At 46.7% G+C, this 12,461-nt stretch overlaps 2 protein-coding genes across 2 annotated transcripts; both read left to right on the forward strand.

Annotated features, from left to right (window-relative positions):
* The first annotated feature begins 2,211 nt into the window (after positions 1–2,211).
* Positions 2,212–6,967, forward strand: LOC100842082 (rho GTPase-activating protein 5). The gene is made up of 5 exons (XM_003578846.3): positions 2,212–3,205; positions 5,103–5,223; positions 5,326–5,445; positions 5,807–6,037; positions 6,138–6,967. Exons 1-5 carry the CDS (start codon positions 2,775–2,777, stop codon positions 6,711–6,713), a joined length of 1,479 nt encoding a protein of 492 aa, XP_003578894.1. The 5' UTR covers positions 2,212–2,774; the 3' UTR covers positions 6,714–6,967.
* Positions 6,968–7,861: 894 nt separating this feature from the next.
* On the forward strand, positions 7,862–9,018 carry LOC100828229 (protein FAF-like, chloroplastic). The gene is made up of 2 exons (XM_003576985.4): positions 7,862–8,021; positions 8,121–9,018. The coding sequence occupies exon 2, from the start codon at positions 8,148–8,150 to the stop codon at positions 8,889–8,891; it is 744 nt and encodes a 247-aa protein (XP_003577033.1). The 5' UTR covers positions 7,862–8,021; positions 8,121–8,147; the 3' UTR covers positions 8,892–9,018.
* Positions 9,019–12,461: the final 3,443 nt, after the last annotated feature.

A 12,461-nucleotide genomic window follows, 5' to 3' on the forward strand; every position in this document is an offset into this window, starting at 1 on the left:
AAATCCAAATTTGCTGATCTTTAAATGTTAACATCTTGAAGCATCGATCTTATTGTCGTGGACTCGCGAGTGATGAATCTAGCTCGTTCAGGCCACGCCAAAGCTGGATTTTGCGAGCACGATCCCAACCACATCCGCGCCCACCATCTTGATCCAGCTTTGTCACGTGGTGGTCTTTCATTTTGAGTTCAGTTTGAACTCCCCCTTAGCGTGATGGATCTAAGCTCTATCCATATGAAGCAAGATAAGAGGAAGGGAAGGAAGACGAGGAGGAGCAGCTGAGGAGCCCCATGTAAATATATTCAGAAGAAAGAATAGTGGAGTAGGTGGAGAAGAGGAAAAGGAAGATCTCAATGTCATGTCCCATTCGAGAAGGCCACCAAAACTTCACACGTGGGCCATGAAGGAGCGAAGCACGCCATGTGGGAATAGTCGGCATCAACCGATCCAATGAGCGGGGTGATTGCACGGATTGGATTGTATCTTTGTTTGACACTAGTGTAACCGTAAATACATACAAAAACAGACTCACAGGAATACGTACTAAAAAGACACAGTGACAAGTTATGTCAAAATTCATGAATTATTTGTTCTACACTTCGTCAATCAGGATATATCATAGGTAAAATAAGAGGAAGGTTGAGAATTCAAAGTAATCTAGCTAGTATTATTCAATGCCAAGTTCATGTGCGACTAATCGACGGGCTAGCTCATTTGCTACCATAACGAGATCCTCCATTTTCCATCTCGACAAAATATTTGTTATCGGTTTTAGTTCCAATTTATCTGACAAAACTGCCAATTATGCGCTCGCTATTGATGATGCTTGTCATATGCATTTCCCTCCATCAATGTATAATGATAATGGTTTTTGAAGTAAACCTTTGCATGACAACAAAATTAAAATTTACCAGCAAACTTTGAATAAATTCGCAAATGTAAAGGCACAACATTATTAACCCTCCACATGCTAGCATAACTATTAAACCATGTTTTAGTTGCGTTCCATTACATCCAAAAAATATTTGTGATAAGTTCCATGTAATTGCACCCAATATAATTAGTGATCCAATTACATCCACCAATAAATCACATGTCAAATATATTTGGATAGCTACACCCCCAAAATAACATTAAGCCTAGCTACTCCCTCCGATCCTAAATTGTTGTTGCTATTTTAGTTTAAGGGAGTACTTGTCAAATAAGAAGTAAGAAATTAACAAAATAATAGGAGGATGCTTGCATTCCATTGATAATCGTCTATCCCCAAGCACAAAAATCAGAAAACTACAACAAAAATTGGTGAAATGATGCGAGGGTGAGTAAAAACTAAAAAGAGGAACCACCCCTATGACATTTGGGATTGGGAATGGGCTTGGCCCATGAGCAGCCTTGCAAGCAGCAACCACTCTACTAATGTTGGAGCGCCATCAAGGAGAAAGGGTCCACACTATCGGTCCTAGGCACACTAAGTTGTGTATGTGTGCGTGCGTGTGATCGGCATCATTTTGAGTCGTGCTAGCCTAGGGCCAGAAGTAGTTCAATTTTTTAGGCGAGAATCAATTCAAGTTTTCTAAGTGCTATGAACTTGTCTAAAAATGGTCAATATCATCAAATTTCGGTAATCTCGTGTGGTAAAAGAAATTGTTGATGCGTATTAGCAAAGATCCAAGCATAGACCTCTTTGAAACAAAGTTTTTAAAAAATAGAGGAATTGAAAAGTAAGGGAGAAAAACCCACATACAAGGTCTTTGGATCATGGTACTCCATTACATCAAAGGAATTTCATATGAGATGAACGTTTCCTCCAAGTTTGAAATGAAACCAAGCATAAGCTCTAATCTCAAGGAAGAAATGTTCCCAGAGTTCAAATGCAATTTTCCCTTTCCCTTCTCCCATATTTCTCCAATCAAACAAGCAAATAATCTCAAAATTTCTGCATTTTTTGTTTTAATTCACTTGGTTTTGACGTGCTAATGACATTTCAAATTTTCAACCATGTATCTTAAAATTTCTTGCACTTGTGATAATTGCTTTCCTAGATAAGCACAAAACTTTTTTTTTGGCCGCAAAGCAAGCACTATACTTTGTTTGTACGAGCTATACTTCCAGAATCTATAACTCAAAATCTCAGGGTGAAAAGAAATCAGCTCGAGAGTCTTTGGAACGAAGCCGGTTCAAAACTGCTGGAACTGCGTGGACTTTCTTTGAAGGTACTTACCCCAAACTGCCCAAACAGAGGAGCGAGCAGGGCGGAGGCAGGCGTGAGCGTGAGCGAGAAGCGAGAGCCGAGAAGCATGTTCGTCCATGCGTGCGCATCCTAAAAAGAGAGCAGCAGTAGCATGAGAGGAATGATGACGGCCCCGTCCCAGCCCCTCCCTTCAATCCAACTCCACCTCCACAGAAATCACAGCCTTTTCCCACCAAACAGCTGAGCAGATTTGGTCTTAGCCTCCCCCCACGCTAAATTTTTTTGCATCTTTATTCTGAGCTGATTCATTCGTTTCGTGGATTTTGGAGGCCACGCGCTCCACCAACGACCAATCCCCATTCCAGTTCTCCAATCGAAAGCAAGGCATTGAACAAATCCTGAATAGCAGCAGCAATCCACCAAGAACTCCACTACAAGAATCCCCCAATCATTCCTCGTCTCGCCGCTGCGTTTGGCCCACTCCATCCACCATCCAGGAAATCATCCCCACTCGGTTCTTCGCCCCCCCCAAATCGGCCCTACGCCCGCACCAGATTACAGCTCATAATCCCACGAGGAGGCAATGACGGAGGTGGCGATACTCCGGGGCCCGACCAACCTCGCTTCCCCCGCAAGCCGCGCCTCCTCCTCCCTGCGCTATTTAGCCAATGCCGATAGCGACGTGCTCCACAGAGGCAGCAGAGCGGAGAACCCTACAGGATCTACAGGAGGCCTTCGACTTGAAGGACGGAGAGAGCGGGAGGTAGAAGGATCCGAAGAGGAAGAGGAGCGGTGGTCGTTCTTGGAACTGCTGCTTGAGCTGCTGCGCAAGTCGTTGTTCGGGTGCAGGGAGGAGGGCGGCGGCGGCGGCGAAAGCGGAGGCTGTGGGATGGAGATCGGGTGGCCGACGGAGGTGCAGCACGTGGCTCATGTCACCTTCGACAGGTTCCATGGATTCCTGGGGCTCCCCGTCGAGTTCGAGCCCGAGGTGCCCCGCCGCGCTCCTAGTGCCAGGTCTGTCCTCCAGTTCTTCTTCTAATGTGATTTTGTTCTGAATTCAAGGACATCCCAAGATTCATTTTTGTTCTCATTTGCATTTGATTTTTTCTAGAAATTATTTGAATTTGATTCTAATGTCTGTTTATTAAAAGTTCTGTTTCTGGAATTCAAACAATCTCGTCTATAAATGGGGTAGTTAAAATAATACTACATCAGTTTTATTATAATACTACATCAGTTTTATTAACCAATAAATGCCACTGTTGTTTGCGTAATTTAAAAAAAAATTCACTGGGGGTGAAAAATATGTTCTTTCTCTTTCCTGTATTGCAACCATCTGTGCTGCTTTGATTTAGTAGAGAGGCAAGTTTGACTTTCTTTTTCAGGTGGAATATTATTCCAATTGATATTTTATATGATAGCTTGATTTTTTTTTGTGGTATCCTTTAGCTGGATGTGAACTGTAGTGAATTAACCCAATACAAATAGAGTAGTTTTGTATTGTTTGCCTTCCTGTTCTGCTAATAGTTAGTCAATTCCCTAAAAAAATAGTTTGTCAATCATGTATCTGGATGTACTCCTTGTACTGTGACGAAATTTCTGTAGCCTCTCACTTCATAAAACTGAATTAAAAACTTGGTATAAACATTAGAGAAGATTGTAACTTGAACTTTTGTTTTGTCATTATGATTCATGATTAGGGAGAGAGAGACAGGCGGGGGGGGGGGGGGGGGCTATAAATGGCTGAAATGTAACCTTTTGCATCTTATAGTCCATTTTGTTCCGGTGGCTTCCTTAATTCCTGCTGTTGTGGTTGTATTTCATTTTCATCCCTGGGCTCTTTTACTGTTCCCATCAACTCCAATCCTTTATTGACTTGTCTAAAACCACCCAAATAAGATAAGGAGAAAAATGACGCAACGAGTTCAATGATTTCTATTGACCATTCTAGGGATATTAAGAAAGTACATTGTTACATCATCTATTACTTTGGAAGGTTGTTGGGACCGTGGTTCACTAATGGCCTATGTTATCTCAAATAGGCGATTCATTCACTTTATTTAGTACACTAGGGCTGCACCTTATCCTTTGCTATCATTTTCCCATATATTTCTTTTGTCATGTTTATAGAACTAGCCGAGTTGCCCACGATTTTCCAGATATGTACTACAGTAAGCAGACTTACATTTGAAAACATAGTTGCATTTTATACAACTCTAGTACTCATTCTAAAATATTATATCTGTATTTCTTATTAAACCGTAGTACCTCTAATACACATCTGATTAATCTGCAGCTTTATAATCTGAACCCACCAGAATACGTTGTCTATTTTAGATTCTAACATTGTATCAGTAAAATAATAGGCCAGCTTAGTGATTTGAAATTGATTCCTTCTTCTTTGCTGGCCTTTCTGACTTATTCTAGGAAAGAATGAGGAAAGTGTGTAAGTGTAGTATTTATTTATTTTGGGCGGGAGTTCCAGGATGTGGGTTCTTACAACTAGGCATTCTAGAAAGAATAGAGAAAATGGCTCCATACCCCGTTTCTACTTTATAAAAAGAAGGAAGCCTAGCATAGTATCTCTACCAGAAGATAAAGTGGCACAAACACCAACATCAGCAATTCAAACTGATAGCATCTTTATATTGACATCATATTTAATATTCTCTCTGTAATATTTCCTTGGGAACCATCTAGAATTTTAAAATATGGTTCTTTAAAGATGCCTTGACCTCATATGCAAGGTGCTCTCATTTCCATGTGCTCATATCCTTAATTTTGCAGGATGTATATGCCTCTTGCAATTATATATGTCAGTATATGTTATCTTGAACAGTAGAATTTTAAGCTTGAAGCATGTTTACTTTAGTGGTTCCTAATCTTCAGCTGATTGAAACTTGAAATGCAGTGCAAGTGTCTTTGGAGTTTCAACAGAATCAATGCAGTGTTCCTATGATTCCAGACGAAACAGTGTTCCGACAATTCTCTTGATGATGCAGAGACGTCTTTATGAACAAGGTGGTCTCCGGGTATGGGTGTTTCAGCAATGGAGTTGACTGTTACGTGCTTTTTGTTAGTGCTTTGTAGCTTTAATCTGACTAAATAAATGTTCTCTTGCTTGTAATTTGCAGGCAGAAGGTATTTTTCGTATAAACGCAGAGAATAGCCAGGAGGAGCTTGTGAGAGACCAGTTAAACAGTGGAATTATTCCGTATGGTATTGATGTTCACTGTTTGGCAGGTCTAATCAAAGTAAGATTTTCTTTATCATGTAGCTTATGCAATTCTATTAGCAACACTAGTATCCTAAGCAGAAATAAGAACAGCAACCAGAGAGTCATTAGTGGTCATGATTATCTTCCCTTGTAGAAATTCATATCAACAATTGTCAGAAGAATCAAGACTCGCATTCTAATGGAACCTAGTCTTCTCTTTTTCACGCACAAATTTCTGCGATCTTCTGCTGCAGAGAAATCTCGCTTCTCCTAAAAAAAGAATCAAATCTTGCTTTTGGAAACAGTTCATGCTCTTGATCAGTAAACTTGCTTGGCTGCCAGCATATTTGATGACACAAAGTTTATCCTCATTCCATATGTTTTTCTATCCTTTCCAGGCATGGTTTAGGGAATTGCCAAGCGGAGTGCTGGACCCTATTCCACCAGAACAGGTGATGCAATGCCAGTCTGAAGAGGATTGTGTCCGGGTTGCCAAATGCCTTCCACCAGCTGAAGCAGGCTTACTTGACTGGGCCGTTAATTTAATGGCTGATGTTGTCCAAGAAGAACAGATAAACAAGATGAATGCTCGCAACATTGCTATGGTTTTTGCACCAAATATGACTCAGGTGACATATTGTCCTAGTAGGAAATCGGCTATGTATTTTAAGCTAAAATCCAATAATCAAATGGTTAGGTGGGTGCTAACTGCTGCACAATGTCATGCAGATGGTAGATCCTTTGACTGCACTGATGTATGCAGTGCAAGTGATGAATTTTCTCAAAATGCTAATACAGAAGACCCTCAAGGATAGAGAGGAGTCCAATCTGGAGGATGGGTCTTTGCCCCAAAAGGACCCATCTGATGAAAATGGGCATCATAACCCCAGCCTCCCTGTTGATTCTCACCATGAGGAAGAATCAAGACGTCCTTCTTTTGTCAGTGAGGAACCCCTGCTGAACAGCCCTGCACACATCACCAAAGACAAGCCTAACGAGACTACCCCTGCTGGAGGACACTCAGCACCTTCTGGACAGACAGGTAATGTCTTGACAAACATGGAGGGCTTCTCTAGTTGGTCCGAACCTCTTCCGGCACCTTTGGCCACTGCCAATGCTTCATGTGCTACAACTGTGAACTCACTTCAAGGCAAGGGGAGCCGTAGCCTGAATAGTAGGAGGACCAGAAAGGGTAAGGGGCAGTCTGGAACACCTGCCGTTGCTCCAGCTGAGAAAAAGTCAAGAGGTGCGAGCATCGTGAGCCGGTTAAACTCCACGGTTGAACGGATTGAAGCGTGGAGATGAATGAGACCGGATGGCTTTGCCATTTCTGTTGTGCAATAGATGACTGACCCAATGTGTTCCTGCATAGAGGACCAACCGAGAACTGTGTGCTCCCCTATTTTGCATTTTTGATGTGGTTACCATTTCCTGTGAGATCATGATTCTGTATCTTCTGATACTTTCCCCCCACCTACACTAACTTTTGTATCCTCTTTATCAGTACTTGTCATTGTTTGAGTAAATTAAAATCAGAGGCCATTGCTTTTCGCTGTACATAAATTTCTTCAAAAATCCTAAATTCCCACTGCATCTCGCACCTTATTCTGGTGGTTACCTTTCATTCTTGTGTATTGGAATGGTCAGTGTCAACTCACCATGATCTTTTGAGAAAGAATATGAACACTATGGCTGATGTCATCCTTCTTTTTTATTTCAAAAGTAGGCAATTTGCTTCGCAGATAAAACTAAGAGCCACTGCAGTCATTCCATGTCTGCAAGTACCGCAAAAGAAATGGTTTTGTACCGTAAAAAAGAAACAGTTTTGTACCATAAGGAAGAAAGAATCAGTACTATTATTTATGGTTTTATTATCTATTCCTTTTCTCCATTGCACTCACTTCATCCTTGATGATATTGTTTGCAAAAGGAGAGAACAAAATAATTTCCCGACACCAGAACTGTCTGAACTGAACTCTCACTCACCCTTGAGCAATGGCATCCATCCATCCATGCCCTCTCGTTGTAAACATCAGAATCAGACAGCTTTATTCTATTCTACCTTGTTTTCCTTCACTCTTTTCGTTATTCCCAGTGACAAGTGCACCACTGGTGTGGTCAAGCTGTTGTCGACAACCGGTCCTCGCGCCATCAGCATTCGAAAGTTTGCGTTCCTGAAATTCCCCCCGACCACAAATGCACACTGATGCAGCAGCATCATACAGATTTCATAGGGTACATATCTGGTTTCTAGAAAGAAAAAATGAGACCTTTATTTTATCTATGTGAGCTGCAGAATGACAGCACCCAACCGATTTTTATTTCCACCCGCGAATTTCACCTCGGCCTGCAAAACACCAGATGGATCGATCCACTTGTGTAAAAGGAAAAAATATTCCAATTCCACAGCCACAGAAAATTCCTAATTTTGTCTGATTCTTTTGAAAAAATGAGATGAAATGGCTCACATCTCTTGGCCTTTCCTTTTCTCTGACTATATATATGTGCTGCCTCTCCCTCCTGAGTCCTCACAGTTGGTCAGCAGAGCACAGCTGCACAGGACAGGAAGAAGAGCTTGTCTGAATCGACAGCCTCCGCAGCTGTCTGATCCAGGTGAGCACCGTGGCCATCTCCGGCCATGAATGAATTAACGATCTTACACATGCTGTGTTTAATCAGAAATTTCATATCGATTGATTATTTTCTTTGCAGTGGAAGAGTGTTAGTGTGTTGGCAAGCATGGCGGCGGACAGCGGGCTGAGGCGGCTGTTCGAGAAGCCGGTGCCGGAGAACCCGACGCTGCTGGAGGCGCTCTCGTCGTCGTGGAACCACCGCCGCCACTTCCCCAACAACAAGGACACGGCGTCCTTCACCGAGATATTCGGCGAGCTCCACTTCCAGGAGAAGCCTCATCCGCCGCCGGTTCTACGCCTTCTTCCGCCTCCGCCTCCTCCTCCTCCGGCGCCGGCGGCATCATCTTCGTGGGCGCTGGACGGCGGCACCGAGAAGAGCAAGGACGACTCGTCGCTGGACGCGCTGCTGCGGCCGCGTCCGGCGCCGGTGAAGCGGAGCGCGAGCTTCTGCGTGAAGAAGACGAAGAGCGCGTCGGCGTCCGCCCTGCTGCTCTGCACCGAGGGGCTCGGCTCCGAGAGCACCGCCGTCGACGTCGTCCGGGACGATGACCTCGACGAAATCGCCAAAACCCCCAAGACTCAGGAGGAGGAAATCGAGATCGTTGCGGACATGGCCGCCAAGGAGAAGGGGAAGGAGGAGCAGAGGACGTTCCCGCCGCCGATACGGTCGATCGCGAGCGGGGGCCGCGGCGGGAAGCCGAGCGTGTGCTTCCGGTCCTTCAGGGCGGAGGGGCGCTTCGTGCTCGTCGAGGTCGTCATCCCCGGCAAGGAGCTCCTCCACGCGTCCCGCGAGGGCGGACGCCTCAGGCTGCAGTTCGCCGCCCCCGCCGCCGCCGCCGCAAATGTGTAGATCCATCGACGAGATCATCTAACAATTCGCCGGCAGTTAACCGAGATCGAACATATTCGATCGGGGGTCTATGTAATCTGAGAGTATCAATGAATTAGAAACTTCTTTGCATACGATGAATTTGGAATCTTTCTAGCGTTATGGGTTCGTTGGTTGGCGCCATTCCTGTAGAAGTGAAAAGAATTTTAGAAGGATGACCACTTGACCTTGACCACCATGGAATCCTTTCCTTTCGGATCGGTGTCCCAAAGGCCAAAGCTCAGAACTGAACTGAGCCGAGCCTGAGCCAGCCTGGGCTGGGCCTGAAACATGATCGGCCATTTTGGCGAACGCATGGGCCCAGCCGAAACGTGAGAAAGGCCCGATTGTTCTTCCTCTGTTCGTGCAGTGAGGTGACCTGGGCTTTTCGGTTACCCCCTCCAGCTCGTTTTACCGGGTCTGCACGGTATCTCGTGCAAAAACTCAGACCAAAATTTAGATATTCTAAAAAAAACAAAATTTAGATATACAGTAGTAAAATATAGGTAAAGTGGTGTTATAAAATTACCTAGTGTGTAAAATAAATCGAGAGAATAACCTTTTGTTCTCGTATGTCGGATATTATCTGTCTTATTGTCGGTCAAATATTAGCATAAAATTGTGTGCGGACCATGTAAGCTGAACAGAAGGAGAAGTTGGAATACGATTACTGCCATCTAAGAAAGTGACCAAGAAATACAAGTTGATTTCTAATTGCTCCAATTAAATTCATGATGATAACGCTACTGCTTATGGATCTCTCGGAGTCGCGAAGAAACACTTCTCCTAGAGAAGAGAAGATTAATTTCTAGCAGGAGTGCTACTATTCGACTTGTCACGTAGACGTAATCATTTCCGCGGCCAATTTCCAAGGTGCGTGAAACCAAGTCTTAGCTGAGGTCAAACTGCTTGTACATGGAGCAGAGAAGCCATCGTTCACGGCCATTCACAAGGCTTTTCCTCCTTTTTTTTTTTTTTAAAGACCCAGCGATAGCTGGCTTCCCATGTATTAGCAGGTAGAAGTAATTACAAAAGCTGCCCTAGGCAGAAAGAGAAAAAAGAGAGAAATCAAAAAGAGGAGCTAGAGAAGGAGGGAAGAACTCAAGGGGGTTCCCAGAGAAGCTTGCGCAGGGCCTTGGCGCCGGCAAAGGCCCATTCCTGCGCCTCGTCTTTGATGAAGCTAGCGAGCTAGGGCCGGGCAAGCGCTTTGTCGTGGAAGACCCGGGAGTTTCGTTCGCGCCAAATGGAATGGCAAACAAGGAGGAACGGGGAGCTCATGCCTTTCCTGAGCTCAGCGCGAGTAGCAGCCATCAGGTGATCGCGAAACGAGAGGACAGAAGCAGCGTCCCGAATAGCAACGGCGATGCTACGACAATTGGGCCAGAGCGCCACGGCGCACCAGAGCTGACTCGAGAAAGGGCATTCGACGAAGAGGTGTATGGATATCTCGAGGTTGCGATGGCAAAGAGGACAGAAATAACAGTTAGGCCAGCCTCGTCGCTGCAGCCGATCGGCGCACCACAGGCGGTCTTGAAGCATCAGCTAGGCGAAGAACTTGGCCTTCGGCGGAGCCCAGACGCGCCAGACTGCCTCGGGCATTGGCGAGGGGACGCGACCCGCGAATTGGAGCTGGTAGGCGGAGCGCGCAGAGTAGGAGCCTTCCGTGGTCAGAATCCACTTGATGGAGTCGGGTGCATCTGGCTGAAGAGTGACCATGGCGAGCTCTCGCCAAGCAAGAACGAATTCGAGAAGAAACACTTCAGACCGATCATGGCGCAAGTCGCGAATCCCTAGATGGCCACGGAGAGCATCGGCGACCGACCGGGACTTGCGGCGCGAGCGAGCAAAGAGCAAGGGAAAGGTGAGCCGTAGAGGAAGGCCACCGATCCAGTTTGAGTGCCAGAAAATCGCCATCTTGCCATCACCAACGGAGATACGGGTGGCTGCCGCAAAGAGGTCACGGTCAATCTCGTCGCAGGGAGTGGCAGTGCCAACCCACGGCCTCTCGGGAGCACGCCATTCGAGCCATAGCCAGCGCAGCCGCAAAGCTCGACCAAAGGAGCTCAAATTTGCGAGGCCCAGGCCGCCAAAATCCAAAGGAGAGCACACCTTGATCCAGTTAATCTTGCATTTGCCACCGGCAGTGGCGTCGTCGTCGACACCCCAGAGGAAATGCCGACGAATCTTGTCGAAGGAGGAGATGAAATTTTTGGGGAGCTTTAACGCCGTCATGGCGAAGACTGGGAGGGCGCCAAGAACAGAGTTGGAGAGCGCCCGACGCCCACCGGCATTGATCCAAAGCCCACGCCAGCCCGCCAACCGGGCTCGGGCACGGTCGATGATGTGCTGGAGGTGGACGGCCTTGACCCACCCCAGGGAGAGGGGGAGACCGAGGTAGCGCAGAGGGAACGCCTCCCGGATGCCGGCGAACAGCAAGAGAACATTGTCGAGGTCGATGTCGCTGCAGCGTATCGGAGCCACGGAGCATTTGCCAATGTTGATGCGAAGGCCGGAAGCGAGACCGAACTCATCGATTAGATTAAGAGCAAAGCAAACATCTTGTTGTATCGGGTTGATGAAGATGATGGCGTCGTCGGTGTAGAGGCTGGCGCGCATGGAGGCCTCTCGTAGGGGCAGCGGGGAGAGGCCGCCGAGCTCCGTAGCGCGGAGGAGGAGACGTTGCAGCGGGTCGATGGCAAGGATGAAAAGGAGGGGCGACAAGGGATCTTCCTGCCGGAGACCCCGGCGATGAAGGATGATGTCACCTACCGTGCCGTTGACCAGCACCGAGGAGGACGCGGTGGAGAGGAGCATGGAGATCCAATCACGCCAACGGACCGGGAAGCCGAGGCGTGAGAGGAGCTCGAGCAGGTACTCCCACGAAACCGAATCGAAGGCTTTCGCAAAATCGAGCTTCAGCAGCAGGGCGGGCTTGTTTTGTCGGTGCAGAGCGCGGGCGATGTTCCTAACAAACAAAAAATTGTCGTGGATGCAGCGGGTCTTCAGGAAGGCGCTCTGAGCGGGAGAGATGAGCTCCCCCATGAGCGGCGCTAAACGACAAGCAAGGACCTTGGAGAAAAGCTTGGCGAACGAGTGAATGAGGCTGATCGGACGCAGATCGTGAACGGAATTCACTTGAGCTTTCTTGGGGAGCAAGAAAATGAAGGCCGAATTAAGGGAAGCAAAATTCCCTCCCGCTAGGTGGTACAGATGATTGAAGGCAGCAAGGATATCAAACCGAATGAAAGCCCAACAAGACCGGTAGAACGTGCCGGTGAAGCCGTCGGGCCCGGGCGCCTTCTCAGCCGGAGAATCGAGGACGGCGTCCCCAATCTCCTTCAAGGAGAAAGGGTTATCGATGCCAGCCGCCGGGAGAGAGGGCAGGTGCAGCTCCTGCCAGGCAAGATCACGGCCGCGCGGAGAGGAAGCGCCGAGAATGTCGGAGAAGTGTTGATGCAGCGCGCTGACCTTGTCCTCGTGGGCAACATGTATACCGGAGCAGGAGGCAATCTGATGAATGAAGTTTTTACGGCGCCTAGAATTGATCTTGAT

This window comes from Brachypodium distachyon, chromosome 4 (genome assembly GCF_000005505.3).
Source record: "Brachypodium distachyon strain Bd21 chromosome 4, Brachypodium_distachyon_v3.0, whole genome shotgun sequence".
In the NCBI taxonomy this organism is placed as follows: domain Eukaryota; kingdom Viridiplantae; phylum Streptophyta; class Magnoliopsida; order Poales; family Poaceae; genus Brachypodium; species Brachypodium distachyon.